Raw genomic sequence first — 21,804 nt, forward strand, 5'->3', positions numbered from 1 at the left:
ATATTTAGATTCTTGTGAATAAAAGATGGAAAGGAAACATTTACGTTTAATAGACTTTTTGGTTTGAGATTTTTTGAGATTTTTTCATGTGGTGTCATAACTGACAAATCTTAGTCTGCTACGTCCTAAGTTGACTGAATGTCCTGGTTGACTCAGCAGATTCATCATGTACGGTTCTTACTCTCCTGTTTTCAGTCCAATTTATCCCCATAGGAGTGACTTTTCATAAACTTTCTGCAGTTTTGTCAGACACAAAACTCCTGACTTTTAACTCTAATCCCATCAGATGGCCTCATTATTCAATTCTCTTTCCTTTAATTAAAAGGGTCTTGTGAGAAATGATGTTCCCACCCCACCTGTTCTCCAGGTCTTACAGAAATCAATGGAATCAGAGTGCTGTCCAATGCTGGTTGCTTTCCATAGGTGGGAAAATAGGGATCAGTTATCCATGGAACTTGGCAGGAGAGACTCCCAACAAAATTCTGCTATCTCCCCACCTGCTCAAATGATCATGAATGCATTTTTTCCGGACATATTCGGAGATGCTGATGATGCATGCTTAGCTCATATTTAAAAAAATCATTGGATAGATTTCATTCTGCAAGAAGGACCACCATATTTGAAAATATGTGAAAGTAGAGATTTTTTTTCTCCCAGTGGTGTGACCAGAAACACCTTCCTGCAGAAGCCTTGGTACCACCATTAGCTCACTCTCTCGTAATGTATTATGAACGGGTAATGTTTTTGAAAAAGAATAATAGAATTAATTTCTTTGGTAATACCCGATCTTGAACCTGCACATCGTCCCAGTCACTCCACATTTAGATTAAAACCTGATGGAGCATGCATGTCTGCTCCACTTGTAACTGGCACATGAACAGGATTTTGCACCAATGCCATTGTCAAATGGTTGATCACTCTTGTTTGTCTCCCATGTTGACACTTTTGTTGCAAAAAAAAAAGTTTTGTGCATGCCAAGTTTTCAAGGTGATAGTACTCCTAATTAATATGACTGGATCAGTATTACTGGAGAAACATTTTATTCTAAAAATTGGTTTCTGTTAGTGCAGGAAAATTAAACATCACTTTTCACCTAAAATGGCTGCCATCATAATTTATATGTAAGAACTAATGCTTGTAATTTTACTTCATAGAGTATTGTATACTGTTATGATTTTAGTTCTGTTGGTGCTAGACCAGAAGAACTTAAGGGATGGTCTGTTTTCTGTTTCTCATTCCATTGTCCAACATTCTGTCCATTATTGGGGCCCCAAGTGGTCTAAAGCACTCTCCGTTACGGATCACTGCCATCTCACCGCTGCCTGCAGTGGTTCAAGTCTCAGATTCAGCCAATGTGGGTATGTGAGAAAGCTTGCCAGTAGCTTCTCGTGGGTCAGTGGTTCTTTCCAGGGTTTTCCTGGGTTCTTCCTCCACCATTAATACTGGCCGCCATGTATAGCCTATCGTGTGCTGAAATATGGCGTTAAACCCCACAACAACAACAACTGTCCATTATTCTTCTGTCCGTCAGCACTAGTTTAGTCTTGCTACTCCTCATTCATTTCTTGGGGGATCACCATGAAACTTTACAGCCAGTCGTCCCAGAGTTGGGTTGGTCCTAAATAAAAGTGGTGCCACTCAGACATCCAGTATGGCTGCCACAGCGGTCATCTTCAAAATCATGCTGTTGCTGCTCCATTGGAATGTTTACATGGAGTTTTCGCCAAAAGACGTACTACGATGTCTAATTGCTATTCAACAAAAACAATGAAATAAAAACAATGACCATCTTACCTCCTGTATAGTCACCACATGATATCTTGAAAATCTTTTCATAACTGAAGAATATCTTTGAGTCATGAGTATGTTAGTATCTGAGTATCTGATATTGAAAGTAAGGTAATGAACATGCATTGAATTGATATGGTATAAGTTCACAACATGAGTGTTAGAGTCTAACTTATTATGTTTGCAATTTGGCAGATATTTTGTGATAGAGCTTGTCTATTCATCCATCTTTCAATATTGGATCCAGAATGTAGCACCATGGGAAGTATGGCATGGGGTTCAAGGTTTCATTTTAATGGTTAACATGGACTTTACCTTGTAACTTTAACTGTATCAAAACTGTTTGAGGGAGACTTCTGGTATGATGTTTCATGTGGATAAGTAGATGAAATAAAGGTTTTGAATTCTGAATGCAGCCAAGAGAATAGGGTGGGGGGAAGCAGATGGGGTGAAAATAACAAAGTGCAGACTTTTGAGATGGGCTTCCATCTCTAGTTCAGATTGAGAACACAAGTCTGAGCCATGCACAAATTCATCCATGCATTGTATTTCAGGTATGATATGAATCTTCACCAGTATCTGCAAACCAAACAACCAGATATACGCACACGTATACTGCTACTGGCCCAGCTCTTAGAGGGCATCGTTCACATGGGGAGATACGGTATAGCTCACAGGGATATGAAAAATGACAATATCTTATTGGACTGCAGTACTGGTAAGGACAATACCTCATTATTTGGTCTGCTTTTACAGATTTCACAGTTTATTACCATCATCCGTTTTTTTTAATTCTCTTCATGAGTGTAAGAAAAGTGTATGATGTTTTATGTGAGATTGTCTTATACTGGGGTACATTATGCATAGTAATACTATTACATATGTAATGGGATGCAACTCCATACCTGCCTTATAAAATGTACAGTGTTATATGAGGCCATCTTATAAAGAGGTACATTATACGGGGGGGGGGGGCTGTTTCATTGGCATTGATGGCAGGAAGATTTTGGTTAAGGCAGAGTTCCCAGCCATCTCTATATTTTATGGAAATCCCAATATTTATTTGATTTTCATTATACATTAATTTTCTGCATAATCCGAATTCCTATAATATACAGTGCTGTATTCTGTTGGAGAAGCACATTTTTTTTGGTTACAAGTCTTTTTTCTTTTTTGAAAAGGAGGAATAAAATGATTCATTGTGATGGTTGTGCTCATTCCATGTGTTTTTGAGGTCCTGATGTTTGTACATTACATGTATGTTTCAATTAATTTTTTAGTGCTTTGTTGCAGCTAATATTGGCTGATTGGTGTGATCAGTTTTGTGATATTCAATTGGAAATTCCAGGGGCCCCAAGAGGCCAAGTGGTCTAAAGTGCTCACCATTCCGGATCACTGCTATCTCACCTCTGTCTGCGTGGGTTTGGGTCTCGGGCTCGGCTAATATGGGTACATGAGAAAGATTGCCAGTAGATTCTCGTGGATTGGTGGTTCTTTCAGGATTTTCCAGGGTTCTTGCTCCACCAGTTATACCGACTACCATGTATAGCCTATCTTGTGCTGAAAAATGGCATTAAACCCTACAACAACAACTCGACAATTCCATAAATTTTGGATTTTTATCTCTTTGAACACATGTGTACAAGACTTCCTCCTAGTTATTTTTTCAATTTGTACTAGAAATATTAAAATTATACATTGCAAATTTCAGATACAGATGACACAGTTGTTAGTGAAATGAACTTTTCTAGAAACCAGAAATGGATAGCGAGCAGTCTGTTTGTTTACATTGGTGCTTCCATTGGCATTGAAACCCCAATAATTGTGTAGTGTTAGGGACCCCTTGGGGACAATGCATCTGTTGTCAGTTCAGGTCTTCCTCATTTACTCTCTGATCTGCATAAAGATCAGTGATCAGATGCAAGAAGTCCTCATCTAAGAATAACCTTAAATAGTCCATAAGCTTGGTATTTTCCACTTTTCCATTTAATTTTCAACATACCACTGAATAGGTTTGCTGTCTCTTTCTGTGCAGCTAGCATTTACGGTGAACTTGTATTCAGTAACATTTTTGGGCCCATTGGTATTTCAGGTAACACTTTCCTAGTGCAAATAATCTCATATTAAAAAAAAACTTTTACAGTAATTGTCATTGTTGCTGTCATCAGCCAGTATTTGTGAAAAGAAATTCATCGGAAGATGTATCATGTTGGGAGACAGATGTATTGAGTTTTCCAGATAGTGCATGTTTTAATCAGCATTTGTAAAACTATTTGCTAAATGCATGGTAAAACTATGGCAGAATTCTTGCTTCAGGGCCCATTGTGCCAATCATATTTAGTTTTACTACCATTCATGTTAAGTTGAAGTACCCAGATGGGTAAAGAGTTGCATGCCTGAAGAACAGCATATGCAGCATGTGAAATAGGACCGCTCTTGATGGTTTAACTCAAAGCACTTGAAGAGTTAAATGACTTTTTCATTATCTACTCAACTGAATTTTTTATCCGATTTGAAAGAAGCACCCTGGCTCGTAGTGTCTTTCAAAATTTGTTCATTTTATGCTGATTTGCCATCAGATATGACCAAGATTTCTAAATATAAAAGAAATTAGAGAACTTTCTCTCAAAGACCTACCAAAAGAATTATCAGAAGAATTTCATAGGGTTTATTGGAATGTAACTTGGCAAGACAGGCTTTGAAATATGAATAAAAGTATAAAAAATGAGAAATTTTGGAAGAGTTCAATTTAATTGCAATCAACCTTAAAATATGAAATTTCAACAGAAAGCATCCTTCTGGTCTAGAATGTTTTGCCAACTGCTTTTGCAATAGGCAGAATATATATGACAGGTGAGCATTTGGCAGAATATGTACAACAGATGAGCATTTTGAAACCTTTGTGTGTCTCTTGTTAATATTTTCCAATAAAATCCCAGTATTTTTCCATGCATTTTTTTATGTTCAGGTGCCCTTTAAAATATAATTTTAAAAAATTGACTGGGAGGTCAGTTAATGTCCTTGAAAGAAGTTCATAAGACCAATAAAAGAAGTTTGGTTTTGGTTACCTGGCTGAACCTATTTTTTCCTGCCGACCCTACATGTTATTTTTTAAATTTAGAAACCAAAGTCAGAAATGAAAGAAAGGATTTCAGAAACAAAAATTAACAGAGAGATGTAACCAAGATTGAAGTTAAATTCAGGATACATGTGATGCCTGTTTTCTAGTTTATGCTTCATTTAAATTGGTCAAGACCTCCCACGAAGTTTGTACTGACCTGACTACTCAGATTTTATTTTCATTGAAACCAGAACCACACATTTTTTTATCAGGCAGAATTTTTTTCCCAAGCAAATGTTCTCCAATGTTCTTGTGTTAGTCAGTCAATATGATCACCGGTACAGAAACTATCTAATGCAGTATTGACTTGAATAGATTTAGGAAAATTTTAATTTTAACAGCAGAGTAGATAAAAATTGTATCAACCAGTACTTAACAAATTTCAAAATAAAATTTGATTATTGTCTATAATATCAGAGCTGTTTCCTCATAATGTCCTATAATTTATCAAATATCATTTAGGTCTTTAAACTACTTTTGAGGAAGAAACATGCTTGCTTTTTAGTTTACAGTGAAGTGTGAAAATATATGAATAAACAAGGAATGAAAAGCTCAGAAAAATCAATGCATGAAATCAGAAAAACTTTTCATGTAAGAATTTAATTTCAGAATATATGTGTGAGGTATCAGAGTTAAATGACAGTAAAGGCTTAGACAATATTAAAAAGTGTAGGCAAAATTCGGACACTTGTCAACACTTGTTTTGGATTTAGTGTTTGGTTTACAAATTTCAAGTATGCTTCATGTCTTTCATAAGAAAGTTTTATTAAGACCAGAATTTAGTAGAAATTACCTGTCTTTATTAACATATTATTATTAGAATATTTGTATTTTTATTTTAGGTGAAATTCCACAACTTGTGATTGGTGACTTTGGATGCTGCTTGGCTGATTCCCAGAATGGGCTGAAATTACCATATGCAACAGAAGAGGTTGATAGGGGAGGTAACTCAGCCCTCATGGCACCAGAGGTAGGTATTTAGAGTTTTGCTGATAACTGAATCAAAATGATCAGGTGTTTGAGATCCAAGCATTATGTTCAGATCAAGTATTTAGTAAAGCCTTTGTTTTTCTTTTTTTGTTGCAAATAACCCAAAAGATCTTAAAGTTAAGTCACTTAATTCTCATGGACCACTTAAATGATTAAGCTGGTCCCAACCCAACAGTTTCTGTCAAAATATCTTGTTAAAGTTTGGACCATTATATTAGTCCATTCAGATTGAAACACTAACATAAAACAAGTTTAGACATATGGTAATTAAATTTTAAAAGCTTTAATGTATATTAAAGTAAAAATCTTGTCTTGTACAAATATTCAGAATCCTCAGAATTGTGTGATCAGTATACTGTATGTATCTGTGTATGTATGTATCTATGCATAGGGTTTAATGGCATAGCAGCACAGTCCAGACTTTATTGAGTCAAGCAAGTTTAGGTTCATCTATCAAATACATTACCTGATCACATTAACATTTGGAAATTATTGTCTCTTGCCTCTGCATCTAACCTTCCCTGACAGACAAGAGAAACCTACTTTCCGTCTTGTGTGTTGAAAATGGGAAGTAACTCTTACCGATTAACTCCCCTTGTTTCAGCTAGGTGGCCACCCATATAGAGGACGTTTACTAGTTTAAACTTTTACTTCAGAGAATCCATTGCAATTTATTATAATTTTTGACCATCCAGCATATTTTTAAGTGGTATAACAAGTAAAAACATTAATATACATGGTGTATACAACTTACTTGTTGTTTTTTATGGTGAATTCATGGGTTTTGGGTTTTTTTTAAAAAAATTTGCCTGGTTGTTATTGTCTTTGTCATTGATCAGTAAGAATCATGTTTTGGGTGTTGTATTTGCATGGCACTGTCAAAATTTGGCAATGCAAGTTCACCTACTTGAACAGTTTCTATATTTATTTTATGCACTTATTTAATTTATTTTTTTCTTTTATATTTCATTGGAGAGATATTCAAGTTCATGAGGTGCAGGCATTTTAAAAGCATGGAAGACAATGTTTTGCTTGCAGGAACTGTTCTTCCTTGCATCCATTTGGTATGTGTTCATTGTGGGCAGAATATATTTGGTCCATCATATTGAGAATGCAGCAGAAAATTGTACTCCTGACGAAGATACCTAAAACAGTGCCTCAGTGACAATTACTTCTGATCATGTTAAAGCTACATGAAGCAGTTCCACTCAAGTCCTATTGTAGTCACATGCTATGCATACTACAACAATCTTTGAAATTGTTGACAGGTGAATTGGAGGAAACTCTGACCATTCTTAACCAAATTTAGGAGTCTACTTGGCATAATCCCCCATCCTCACCAGTGCATTGAGTTGGTAATATTGAAGCTGGGTATATGAGATTGCCTTTCAACTTTTGCCTGTCAGCATATGTTGTGTACTGAGTGGTACCAACTGAACCAGCCAGTGGTCTTGTGAAAAGTGAATCTGTCATCTCTAACTGGCAAACTGCATGTTGCTTGACAGTTCCTACAGTGATAGCAGCCTATGCCCAGGAGCCTGCCTTGGCCAGCAGGTCTAGCCAGATCAATTATGCCAGTACATGGCATACTGGCATCACATGTGGGCCTTCTTTCCAGCCATATGTCCTAGCCCAACTGTCAGCACCAGACCAACATTCCTCAGCTGAACAATGCTCTGTACTGGAAATGACTTGACTTGGCCCTCCCTGCTAGCATTACTTGAATAGCCTAGAAACAGAGGCTTATTTACACATGGTGACAACACAGCATCATCACTACTGTATGGAATAACCCAGAATATAGAGTGTAGAGAAGGATAATAATCCATTTAGGGATGGGGATGACATGGACTTACCTGCACATTCTGATCCAGCCATGGAAAGGATGGAGTTTAGTTTTAACATGGCAGTTTAAGAGATATTTGAAATTGTACATCAGTTAGAATGCCCTCCTTCAGCAATGGCCTTTTGTAAACTGGACCTGATAACCTTTACCTCAGTATTCAATGGCCCTGCACTCCTTACCTTTCAGTTCCCCACTTCTGTTCAGGGGCTGAAGTGAAAGGTGCTTTTTATGGAGTGGTCTCATCATCCATCTGTCTTCCATTGCATTTTGCACACCAGTCATAAAGAGGTGGAACAGTAAGCTGTCCACCTTCATGTCTCCATTCCTGGATCCAGTGACATGGGCTAGGAATGCTTTCTCAGTCAGCTGGCAGGTCATATTGGCATATGCCTTCCCTTCAGCAGATCTAATACTGAAACTGTTACAGAAAATGAGAGGCAGGGCTTGCAAAATAGTTCTGAATGTCCTTCTTTGATCTGTGATCTGATAGATTCTGATCATTGAAATATTTAATCTGGTGGAGGGTATACCCAGGAAGATTGTCGTGACCCCCATGCAGCTCAAGCAACTATGGTCACCATTGTTACATTTGGTTCCAGAGAAACGTCTTCGTTTTGCCAGACTCTTCTCAAAGTAACCTTCACTAAAAGGGTTTCTACTCTTAGATTGTAGAAAGATAACGCTCCATGCTCTGCCGTCATTCCCCCATTGGCCAACTTTTTGTTCCTTTTCCTATTTTAGGACAGTAATCTAGCTCCTGTCCCAATCAAGGAATACCATTTCACAATTTGAGACACATTCAAACATCAGGGAAGAAACAATATTTGCCACAAACAAGGATCTTTTGGACTTGTCTAAGTTTGATATCTCCAGGTGATGCTCTCTCACCTTGTTCGCAAAACTCATCAAAGTTTGAGCCTGTGTCTTCCAACTCACTAAAGCAGTTATCAGTTATGACTGGCTTCGTGATAGTGGCTTGGGCGTGTAGAATGAGTGACCTGCATGCGCTAACCTTTGATCCAAAATAAGTGCACTTTTGTTCTGGTGGTGCATTAGTACTATTGATGCAGCCATGTTTTTTTTCCAGAAAACAGGTATTGTCAATATACACCAGAAAATAGCTTTTTGCCCAGTCTCCTCTGTTGACCCATCAAGAGAGGTGGAGCTGCGGGACCCATTACATACCAGCAGATGCTGTCTGAGGTGCATATAGAAGGTCCACAGCAGTTGTTAAAGTCTCATACTTCAGTTTGAGGCAAGAAAGCAAGATTTAACTGCTGTTGTTGTGGGCTTAGTCTATGTGGGTATGTGTAAAAGCTTGCCAGTAGCTTCTCATGGGTCAGTGGTTCTTCCTGGTATTTTTCCGGGTTTTTCCTCCACCAGTTATACTGGCTGCCATTGGCTGAAATAGGGCATTAAACCCACAACAACAGCAACAACAACCAATGGCCTTGCAAATGAGAGAGCTGAATTTTGTCAGGCCACAGATATCTGTCCAGACAGTTACCAGACCTATTCAAGACAGCATGATATCAGTCCTGGGCTTGACCTTACAACTTTTGCTGGAGTTTCCCAGGAAACGTTTGCATGTTAATGCAATGACCAGGAACAGGACCACATAAGGATCATGTATGTTTGCATGTTAAGCAATGGCCAGGAACAGGACCGCTTAAGGATCTTGTATGTAAATTCATAATATTCAGTTGTACTAGCTTCATGTCAGACGTTCATCCTTTTTGTAGAACAGTCATTCTCCTACAGGGCGGTGTGATAGAGGTTGGACACTCAGGTATTTCTTCCTCCTTACATAGTCTTCTAATGTTAATGTAATTGGGTAATGTATTTAATGGAGAAAAGACATTTTTTAGTAAATGATGTTTCTCCGAAAATACCTTCTTACCTAGCCCTCCCAGAAAGACATTATTTCATCTTCCATGGAATGCTGGGTATGGAGGTTGGAGGGATTATTTTCCTACTGTTAATGGGATCAGGTAGTTAGTTTTTAGAAATATATAATTTACGTAACACTTTCCTTTTGAAAAGAAGGCATACAAAACAAAGATGGAGGAAAAAATGGGGGAAAATCCTATAAATTCAGAGTCATTGTTTTTTAATGCTGCACTCTTAAAATGTCCAGTTCCATCATAGCTGGAAAATCATGGGATGCATCTCAGTGTAAAAGTTTGCTTCCCATTGTTGCCTCAGACAACATGCATACTGGTATATTGTTGTTGTTGTAGGGTTTAATGCCATTTTTCAGCACATGGTAGGCTATACATGGCGGCCAGTATTAATGGTGGAGGAAGAACCCGGGAAAACCCGGGAAAGAACCACCGACCCACGAGAAGCTACTGGCAAGCTTTCTCACATACCCACATTGGCTGAATCCGAGACTTGAACCCAGGCAGACAGAGGTGATATGGCAGTGATCCGTAACGGAGAGCGCTTTAGACCACTCGGCCACTCAGGGCCCCCATACAGGTATATTGGGCTTGTTCTATATCTCTGGGCCTGCAAAGGGGTCGTGGTGTGTGGTAAATTTAAAAAATATGATAGCTCACTGGCAGTTTAGTATATAACATTATAAAAATAAGGATTTAATCATATTAAAGAAGACTATTTAGACAAAGTTTTCCTTGGATATCAGATGTGGGAATTCTGATAATTTTAGTGATATAATTACAGTATTACAATTGTTTAATTGATTGTATGAAATCACAGTCAGTTTATTGATGTAATGCTAGAAAAATCAATTGCTAACCAAATCACTAAATTAGCACATGACTATCTTTGACAGATATCCAGTGCAGTGCCAGGGCCTAACCATGTTCTAGACTACAGTAAATCAGATTTATGGTCAGTTGGGGCTCTTGCATATGAGATATTTGGCCAGGATAACCCGTTCTATTCAAGGAAAGGCAGAAAGAACCTTGACAGCCGGACTTACAGGGAATCGGATCTACCATTACTACCAGGTAATCTAATCAGATCTTGCATTGCTACAAGATAATCGGTGACAGTCAGGCTTCCAGGAAATTGGATCTTAGACTGCTACAAGGTAATCAGTGATGTGACTTACAGAAATTCTGATCTTCCATTGCTACCAGATAATCTGTGATCAACTTCCAGGAAATCAGATCTTGCATTGCTACAAGGTAATCTGTGACAGTCAGCCAGGTAAACTATAATTAAATGTAATCATACTCTGTATTAATGAGTCAGCCTTGCATGGAATCTGACCTTTCAGTGTTACCAGGTAATCTGTAATTAAATGTAATCAGACTCAGTAATAATTACAGCCAGACTTAAGAATGGAATCTGATCTTCCATTACTGCAGGTAAACTATAATTAAATGTAATCATACTCTGTAATAATGTCAGCCAGACTTAGAATTGGAATCTGACCTTGCCAGGTAATCTTTAATTAAATGCAGTTACTGTGTGTGTTTATGACAGGTCTAACAAAGAATCTGATCTAGTACAGTTCATGCTATTTTTCAAATCCCCATTCATTGCTCCTCGTTAATGCTCAATGACAGAGTGATAAATACCTACAAATCACCACTGTGCCTCAGTGGGCATGCCAAAGGCAATTTCACCGTGGAGTAGCTGTTTGACCTTATTGAAGGACATTTCAACAGCCAGTGAATGAAGACCAATCATGGAAAGACAGATGTCAAGAGTGAAACACAAATACCATTTCAAGAATCAGAGATCATTATTTTGATCTTATATTTGGACAATAAAATAATTTCAAAAGTCTTTTATATTCAGTACATTTAGAAAAGGTTGATATAAAGGTTGCAATAAGTTTATGCTCTTCCTTTATTCAAAGAAATCTGAACAAACTTGCATGCTGTCTTGATGAGAGGCACACCTTGTTGAGTCTCTCTTGAGCAATGTAAGTTTATCCTTACTATTTCAACATGAAAAGTAATCCTTTGAGGTATGGACAATTAAATTCCAGGTGACAAACGCTTCTTTTAAAAAACACATGAAACAAAACAACAGAAAACCTGAAATTTAGCCCTTAGGCAGCAATGGCCCAGTCACAGGTCTGAATATACGTGTACACAACTATGAACAAGTTCAGTTCTGACTGCATAGGTACTGTAAGGGTCTGGCCAATTTATGCGACTAGACTGTTCATTCTGACCAGGATATGTTTTGTTCTTCCATTCATCTAAAGATAAATTTGTTTTAAGTTAAAAAAGGAATGGCATAATGTCCTTTTTTATACTACAAATCAGAGAGCAAGACAGTTGTTTCAGTATTTACAGACACACACATCAAATATACAAAAACAATTCTTCTTGAAGGTTAATTCCCAAGAATTGTTTTTGTGTATTCATGCAGCAACTGCTAGAACCAACATTTCTCACGATTGAATTACCCCTCTATAATCCTGTGAATAGATGTACATTATGTTAATGGTAACTTGTGCATGTGGTAATTATCAGAACTTGTGCAACTTCCTTTCACTTATAAAGTAAGGTATGAAGGTATGGATGTGATTATGTTTCAGATTTATTTGACATTTATCTTTATTGTTTTTTCATTGCAGGATGTGCAATATCACTGACTTGCATATGATACTTAACAAAGTATATTGTGCAAACTATAACAGAAATATAAAAATGTGTGCCCATACTTAACGATAATGTAGTATTGAGAGAAAACAATGAGAGTCATCATGCAAAATATAGTATGAATTGGGAATCATCATCATAATGTTGATATAATCTAAAATTTGATTTGGCATTATGTCTATTATATTTTCAACATTAGAACTAGGAATTGTTTATAATTAGCTGAATTATTAAAATTTTTTAGAATCAGAAAATAAGCAGATTGCTCTTGAAAGAGATAATGATCTTGATAAGTTTGTGCATGCCTCTCAGTCTCTATCTCTCTGAATCTCTTTAGAGCGTACATGCAGGGGTCATAATAAAATATCCCCATTTTATCCAGACCATGTCCACTCCATGGTGATTATCCATGGCAACTCCACAAAAAGCTTGGTGTGCAGAGCCATTCTCGGTGAGATGCTGCAGTAACTCCATCAGGATGCACAGAGAGATGGTGTTATTTTCTTTTCTTAATCCTCTCCTCTCTCCACCCCCACATTGTTGCATGGGGTTTTAAAAAAAATGTAAGCTGTACTGTACCGTACCAGTGCTACCAGATTTATAAAAAAATGCGAGCTGTACTGTACCAGATAATCTATAATTAAAATCTAATCAAACAGCATGGCACTCCGACTCCACTTCAGACAGAACTGTTAGAATTTCTTGAAAGATTTAGTTGGTAGGAAAGGATATGGCTTAAAATCCAGTTGATCATTTGGTGGAATTGATTTCCATTTTCTGTCTTAAAAGCTGAAGATTTTAAGTTTTTAGTTTGCCCATTTACTTCTGCTTTCCAGCTTTTAAGCCATTTGTGACCCAGGGATGAAACTTGGTGTAAATATACATCATCACAAGAAGGCATGTTGCATATCACATTCAGGGTTGGAAGTTCATATTGTTATGTTTAGGATCTAACAAAACGCAACAAAAAAAGAGTGAAGACATAAAGCTTTGTAAAATTTAACAAATAATTTATTTCCCTAGAAAAACAAGGTAAAAATGAGAAAAAGAACTTCTGGTTTTACAAATCAAATCCAAAAATAATCCAAGAGTAATCCAAGAACTAAAAAATAGAAGTCCTAGTAATAAAAAGTCCTGATGAAAGTAAGTTCTAATCCCGATGAAATCAGAATGGAGGGCGATGACATATGCTGTGGTCATTGTTGTACTGATGTGTCAACAGTTCTTTGTTGAATCACAGAAAATAATATTCCAGTATTTGAATTCTTTGTAAATTTTGATAACTGTCTTTGTCTGAGAATTAATTTAGAGTGCAAATATTTCCAGGGAAAAATAATCTCTTGGAATCCAGATAATTCATAGCTGCCAACCCTCACGAATTTGGTGTGAATTTCACGACTTTTTCAGCAAATCACGAATTCACGCCGTAAGACAAAAATTCACGAATTTTCCGATCCTCAATTATTTTAAATCTTTAATAAAATAACCAATTTCCCGTTAAGCGCTAGTCGTGATATTCGCAGTTGCCGAAACGGTCCGGTACCGCTGGTCACGATATTAGTAGATCTACAGCCGATTAGTACAGTTGGCCCGGTCGCAAGCATTTTAGCCTATTTTAATCTATATGTATAAGAGTAGTTTTACAAATGCTTTTGAGAGAAACTGGGGCCTAACCGGAAATTTGCTCCACGCATGCGTCAAAACACCGATTCGAGTTAACGTTCAGCATCGCATGTAAGATTTTGAAAATGTCTTCCCCGCCAAGGAAAAAGAAATGTATTACTCAAAAAGTGAAGTTTAATTTGGAATATATCAAAAATTGGCCGTGCATTCTGCCATTAAACATTGATATTCATTCATGCTTTTTGCACTCAGTGTGCCATCGCAGAGACGATGTGAGGAAGAATAACGGTTGCAAAAAACACGTAGAAGTTGGGAAAATTAAGAATTCGCAGATTTCATCTCTGGAATATTTTAAACCATTGGTGGAAGACCCGCAGGCTACCAACGCTTAAGCATTATTTGTGAGTTTTTCTTGTGTCGAACACAATCTACCTTTATCAGCTGGAGACCATGCTAAACATTTGTTCTGACATATGTTCCCGGACTCGAAAATCGCTTCCAAATTTTCCTGTGGAAGAACCAAAAATGCTGCAGCTCCTGTGCATTCCTCACAGCAACAGTGACAGCGAAAGAGTATTTTCTTTAGTGAGGAAAAATAAGACAGACTTTAAGGCCTCCTTAGCTGCAGAAAATTTGTCAGCAATTTTAGTCCCCAAGATCAACCAGCAGGCAAGAAGTCGGAACTGTTTAGAAAACAAATTTACGATCAAGCAGTTGAGGAAGTTCAAGTCTGCCACAGTATCATGTCTTGATAAATAAATATTTCTGCATATATGTAGTGTTTTATTTTTATTTTGCGAACTTGATATAGTGTAGTATTGACGGTCAGAGTAGTCAGAGGGGACAGAGTTTTTGTCATGGTATTATTCACGAATTCGTGTCCAAATTCACGACTTTTTGTCCCTATTTTCACTAATTGTGAGCCTGGAAGGTTGGCAGCTATGGATAATTTGAAGAAAAATGAAAAAATTCAACTCAAACTGGTCACAGCATAAAACATTTTGACTTCTCAAGTGTTATGGCAAGAATGACTTATTTCTCAATACATCGATAATAAGTCTAGCTATGGTGCAAAACAGATGCCCGAATGCGGGTCAGTCCACTGTTAAACCAGAGTTTGAAACAATTGCTACATGTTATTTGTCACATACTCCAAGTGTGGCCTCAATTTCACTTTATGAATCTACTCTAAGAAAGAATATATAAAAAAAAAAGTTGTTTACTTCCACTCTTACTAATTTCTGAATCAAGGTAAGGAACTAGGTCAGCATTAGATATAAAGTTTCTGTTATTTGTGTTTTTGAAAAACAGTCAGGTGAAACTGAACTGAATTTCTGGAAAATGTCAAATCCAGTAAATAAAATTACATTACAATAACATGTAATGGAATAAAAAAAATTTAAACTAACAAACAAAGAAATTAAATCAAATATAAATTAAATCAAATATACATAACAATATCTTCAAGGTCATGATCAATGTCCAGTCTTTTTTTTATTAATGACACATTTCCTTCTGCTCCATAACTTAAAACTGAGGTTACGGGATGAATCTTTGCATATACATCATCAGTAGAACATGTGTCACATACCACTTCATTTGAAGGTTTCTGTTTAACTTTTCCCATCCACTGTTTAATTCTGTAGCCTTCAGATTAAGGAATGATCTCACCATATTAGGTAGGGACAAAAATTATTGAATGAGCTTCTTGTATATACACTGTAAGATGTGACAGGTATGGTGAGAATGCTCACTCTTTCATCCCAGTCAAAATTTCTTATAACAGTTAATTGACATGCCAACAGCTCTGGTCTGGGTTACAATAAGAGTTATTGCATCATATATTGTAATGAAATTCAGACAGCAGACCGCTCTGGTGACCTTGTGGTTAGAGCATCTGCCTCAAAAGTGGGAGGTCGTAGATTCGAATCCCGGCCAAGTCATACCAAAGATTTATTTAAAAAACGTTATCAACAGCTGCCTTGCTGGACACTGGGCATTAAGAGGTTCGTTGTTAAGACTGGTCATCCTGGTGTCAGGAAAATGTGACTGGGTGGGACATCATGCTACATGTCTGTGGCATGATGCCCAGTGCTAGACATCATTATAAACTGCCACACTGCAGACATCATAGTGATATGACTAAAAAATTGTTAAAGCTGCGTTAAAATCCATACCTCATACACACACACACACAAGCAGAAAGCAGTCATTTGGGAGAAAAATGCATTTTATGGTATAAGCTGTATAACTGAAAGTCTGCCCTCTCATCTTCACATTTGTTGTAAGATCTACAGTTTGAAAATTCTAATAGGCAAACTAAGATCTGTTCTTTCATCTTTTTTTTATTATTATTTTTTTCACTTTTCAATTTACAGACAGTGTACCACTGGCAGTGAGGAAGCTTGTGTCATCACTCTTGCAGAGAGATCCTAGCAAGGTAGATGTTTAAATATTTGAAAATTTTCTTTCTTTTTTTTAAATTTTATTCTGTTTATATTTTCTGTAAAGACAAAAGTTCAGATGTTACAATCTGTGATGTCACTGGCCAAGTTTGTTTTAGCTCACCCGGCTGTAAAGCCAGATGGGCTTATGGTATCGAATTGGGGCCACCTTTTATTCCTCAAAGCATTAGCTTTTACCACAGTATGTGTTTATCTGATCAAACTCTTGGAGAGTTTTGATAATGAGTGACAGTCCTAATTATTAATCAGATACTCTTGTTCCTACTTTACTAACCATGTTACCACTCTGGAGGTCATATTTCATGATCCAGTTCCACGCAAACATGGAATTTGGGTTTATATCATTTGATAAAATCTCAGGCAGATTTGATAATGAGCAAAATCTGTGCATATTAATGAGCTGATCTTGCACCCGAATACCGTATTACCACTCAGGAGGCCATATTTCTGACCCAGTTTTGACTGAAACAGAATTGAAGCTGGGGTTGGATTTGAAAACACTTAACACAAATACATGAATGAGATTGTTGTTGTTGTTGTTGTTGTAGGGTTTAACGCCATTTTTCAGCACACGATAGGCTATACATGGTGGCCAGTCTTAATGGTGGAGGAAGAACCCGGGAAAACCCCGGAAAGAACCACCGACCCACAAGAAGCTACTGGCAAGCTTTCTCACATACCCACATTGCATAATGTAAGTGAAAACATACTGCTAAGATAGTAAACACCAAATCAACAACATCCTGTTTATGGCGTATTGGATATTATAAAGTAACATGTAACCCACTGTTCCCTCTCTATGGAGAGATAGGTGTAATACATGTGAGTGCAGGGTTCAGGTGATCTGAGGCCAGCATTCATTTCTTTATATCTGGAGACCAGTCATTTGTAAGCAGCACTAGTCTGTCAGACCTTTAATATTTCTTATTTGTTCCTATAAATTAAAGAAAATGCATTATTTAATCCTTAAAACATCTGGAAAGAGGCCTAAAAGTGCAAGTCGCTCAATAGTGGGAGACTAGTTGTGTATAATATTACTTTAAAAAATCTGTAAATTTAGCATTTGATGTGCTGATGACCAGACGAAGCTTGATCTTTGTCAAACATTTGTCTGTTCTCATCCATAAATAAAACTAAGCATCAGCAGTATGGGCTTGCTGTATGTTTTAGATATACTATCAGTTTGTTTAAATATGGATTTACCAGTGGAAGGCAAGAATCAACAACAGAGATTTTCATCTGCTGCAAGACATGTTGCACTGAAGAGATTCAAATGTCCCAGGTCCAAAAAGGACAAAAATTTGGATACAAATACATGTAATCTGACTTTTCATGATCACTGGAAAAAAAGACATGGCCATAGGTTAAATAAATATGATGAAAGGCAGTCATTATGTTCATGTACAGCATACCCAGAATCAGCCAGTTGTTCAAGTGCTTTATTCAAAGACACGTCCAATTTTATAACTGACCCATTAATAGCATTTGAAACAAGCAGAGAGCATATTGCTTGCACCAGAAGGGTTATTGCTAATAAATAAAACATACCTCTCTCAATCGTCAGGACCCTCATTGCCCGATCAGTAACAAACTTGAGTGCTTGACCATTTATTCACCATGTCAGAGGGATCAGTATGAGTCAATTTCTCTCCTGAGATTCAAAAAGGATCCACCAATAAAAGATATGAAGTAATTTTTAAAAATTGCAAATGTCAAGGTTACAGATTTTTATATATAATTAAGTAGATGATAAAGTAGCTGCCTAATTTTGAGCCTGTATTCATTTTGTTATTGTTCCTGCCTTTTGTTTATGTTATTGCACTGTAGTAAATATTCGCATGTCAGACTTAGCTGTTGGATCAGAACTAGGCTTGTGTGGACCAGGGCAATCTAGGTCCTAAACGAAAATTCCAGCCCCTGCGAAAGGCAGTGACTTATCTGTTAAAGTAAATGAGAAGAAGAAAATGACTGATCGTATATTAGCTGTATTAGGTGATGTAATAAGACCATTGATGATTCGACGGCTCCTGTGGCTTAAAAGAGGTTATAGTGTCCACCTTGGGTGTGGAAAGTTGCAGGTTTGATCGCCGGCAGAATCTTACCAAAGACTTATAAAAATGGTACTAACAGCTGCCTTGTTTGGCATTCAGCATTAAGAGGTTAGTGTTAGGAATGGTTGGCCTGGTGTCAGAATAATGTGAGTGGGTGGGACATCATGCTACATGTCTGCAGCAGGATGCGCCAGTTCTAGAAGCCACCATAAACTGCCACACTGCAGATATCGTAGCGATATGACTGAAAATGTTAAAGCTGCTTTAAAATGTTTTTAAAAAACCCACACCATTGATGATTCCAAAAGTGTCAACAATGAAAGAAAATCCTTTTTTGGATGTAACACACAACTGCAAAACATGGACATAAATTTTTTTTATTCATTTGGAGATTCCTCTAGTATGTTTCATAAACTTGGGTGGAAAACAAAGAAATGACATCCTGTTACATCAGCAACCAGTTAATGATTAGTTTTCATATATTGATCCTAATGGTTCTTTGTTGTCTCTGATTTCATAGTCACAACATAATTTGGATGATGTTAAGAATACTGTATGACAAGATCCTGTCTTAATTACATCTTTGTCTGTACCCATGATGAATTGTTAATTCATATTTCTCTAATCTGGTGTTTCAGAATTGATTAACATGGGCAATGTAAAATAAATATGAAGTTTCTGGAAAAACATGTCTGAAATGTAACATTTATGACATTGAATTCTGTATCCTATATGTTTCTGTGATGAAAGTCTTTGTTTCAGTAATAAGCAAGATCGATACATATTAATGAGGTGATCTTGCATCTGACTGGGCTATTTACTTCTCTTGAAGCCACATTTTTTATCTGTTATTATCAGCAGAATTTTGGAGGACTTCAATTTTGAACGAAGTCCATATTAACTGTGTCTGAATCTTTAGAAAGAATCTTGTGAGATTAAAGTAAAATGGGTACAATCAACACGTTATCATGTTTGTGTGATAGATTTCTTATGGTTTCTCGGCAAGTAATATCATGCATCCCATTTCATTATTTGGGGATAAAGTTATACGTATCATGCACTTTATTATAATGTGGTCTTACTCATAAATTTGGTCTGTAAGGAATACTCTGGTGAGATCCTTTAGATACAGTACAAGTTGTATGCATTTCAGGAAAGTTTCTGTACCAGTGTGTGTGTGTGTGTGTGTGTGTGTGTGTGTGTATATATATATATATATATATATATATATATATATATATATATATATATATATATATATATATACTTGAATGCATTCAAGCAAGTGATTATGACAGTATGCCAGTGGGTATACATATTCTTTTTTGCATTCAAGCAAGTGACTTTGTCATTGGGTATAAATATCCTTTAATGTAATTCTGGCAAGCTTAATTATAGTAAGGTAACATGTATCAAACAGAAAGTGCCTCAAAAAGTGATTTTTTTCCCCTCCATGGCATCTTGTTAGAAATAAAAAAGCAATCAATAGATTTGATAGTTTGACTATTAATGCTTTTATTGCTCTACAGAGACCTACTCCAGAAGTTGCTGCAGATGCCTTATCCTTGTATCTCTGGGCCCCTTCTCATTGGCGGTTGCCAGGCAACAAGGTCAGAAGTCAAGAGGTCATATGGTGGTCGGCATTTCTTGCAGCAGAAGTTTCTATTCTTCGATTAAGCCAATATGAATTTACTCCAGAGTTCTATCTGAAAGCAACTTTTTTGAGTCATCTTTGTGAGGAAAATTTGCAAGCTGCTATTGACCTGATGCAAATGATGGGATGAAGTACTGGAATATTTTCTGTATGTACATCATGTAGGGATAAAATATACTACTGTACATAGTATGCAAACTGTATTTATGTACACAGTGCAGATTCTTATGTATTGGTAAGGGGAGAAAGATGTCAGATACATTTTCAATATGAGGCTTACATAACCTTTGTGAAAGCAAGCCTTTCCATCACAAAGATTTATTGGACTCCACATCTTGCTCCAAAATATTTCGACCAATCAAAAGGCTGCATTTGTCAATTTTGAGTTAGATATCAGTCTGGTGTAATATTCTGGAACTCAGATTGATGAGTAAAAATTTGTAAGGGAGTGGCATGGTTATTGCAAATTTTGTATAACCTTTATACATGAAATTAATTATTTGGCTTTTATTTAGACTTTTAATTTTTTATTTCTTTTAGGAGAAGTGATTTGTATCTGGAGAACAAAAAGAATGAATTTGGTTATAATGAATTTCAGGATCAGACAGGGAGAGGAGCTTGTAGAGCTTCATAAATTAGTAAATCAAAATTATTTTTATAAATAATTCAATGAACTTTACTCCATAATGAAGTGCTTGATTTCTGGATTGATTTGATTTTGGGGTTTTGAGATTCAGACTGCATTCTTTCTTTCATTACACCTTTCAATTCCTTTTGGCAGGTTTGATTGGCCAATAGCCACAATACTGAGGATTTGTGTTAGATAAATTGCTGATAAAAATTTAAAGATAACAGATATTCAGCAGGAGGGCAATGAGCTGTGTGCTGTGATAATGTAAATATAGCAAGACTTGTTGATTTCTTGGGGAGGGGGGGATGCTTTTTCAATACTTGTCTTCTTGCTGTGTTCGGGGTTAAACACTTAAGAATAGAATATACAAGAAATACACTGTAGTTTGATGATCTCCATTTTTTTAATAAAAAAAGCAAATAAAATTTTTGTTCTCAAAATAGGAATCTATTAGTTGCTCGACTACCATTAATTAATACATTAATTCTTAAGACCATGATTAAAATTTCCAAGTTCAATTAGATTTGCTGACATTTTTGTTTACATTATTTGTTACTGAAAATTTGAAAGAGAATTGCTATATTTAAATTTTGAATGTTTCATTAAAGTTATATGTAGTACCAGAAGTTGTTGACTTTCTTTTTATCTCACCCCTGTGTACAGAGAATTTTAATTTCCTTATTTTAAAAAAAATTGGATTGGATGAAACTAGGGGCGATAACTCCACCAAATGATTAAGTTGAACTTGACTAATAAACCTGGTTTGTAATCTTTACATTATAAAGCAGCACGCCAAATTCCGCTTGAATCTAATAGTCCTGACAGAGTAATGCTGCATTAAATGTGTCACTGTGAAACAGAAGGTAGCAAGAGACCATAAATCCTCCAAATGATGATTTAGAAAGCTGCTAGTGGAACCAATTTGAAATATTGTCAGTGCTTAAAATAAGGTCTGATTGCCTGATGCTGGGACCCATCTTATTTTTGATTGGGCTCCAGAACTTTAATTGAAGTGCCCATAGGGTTTGTCCAAAAAAATCTAATTT

At 36.5% G+C, this 21,804-nt stretch overlaps 1 protein-coding gene across 1 annotated transcript in view; it reads left to right on the forward strand.

The window, feature by feature from the left end:
- LOC149774425 (serine/threonine-protein kinase PINK1, mitochondrial-like) overlaps nt 1–21,384 on the forward strand; it is a 37,798-nt gene extending 16,414 nt beyond the window's left edge. Inside the window, exons 7-11 of the mRNA XM_089945233.1 lie at nt 2,343–2,506; nt 5,752–5,879; nt 10,543–10,720; nt 16,336–16,397; nt 20,003–21,384. Of these exons, the coding sequence (XP_089801359.1) occupies nt 2,343–2,506; nt 5,752–5,879; nt 10,543–10,720; nt 16,336–16,397; nt 20,003–20,257 (787 nt within the window). The 3' untranslated portion in view covers nt 20,258–21,384. The remainder of the gene's footprint in view (nt 1–2,342; nt 2,507–5,751; nt 5,880–10,542; nt 10,721–16,335; nt 16,398–20,002) is intronic.
- The last annotated feature ends 420 nt before the right edge of the window (nt 21,385–21,804 follow it).

The sequence above is a fragment of the Sinohyriopsis cumingii genome, unplaced genomic scaffold, assembly GCF_028554795.1.
Source record: "Sinohyriopsis cumingii isolate HCF-2022 unplaced genomic scaffold, ASM2855479v2 utg000229l, whole genome shotgun sequence".
Classification (NCBI taxonomy): Eukaryota; Metazoa; Mollusca; class Bivalvia; order Unionida; family Unionidae; genus Sinohyriopsis; species Sinohyriopsis cumingii.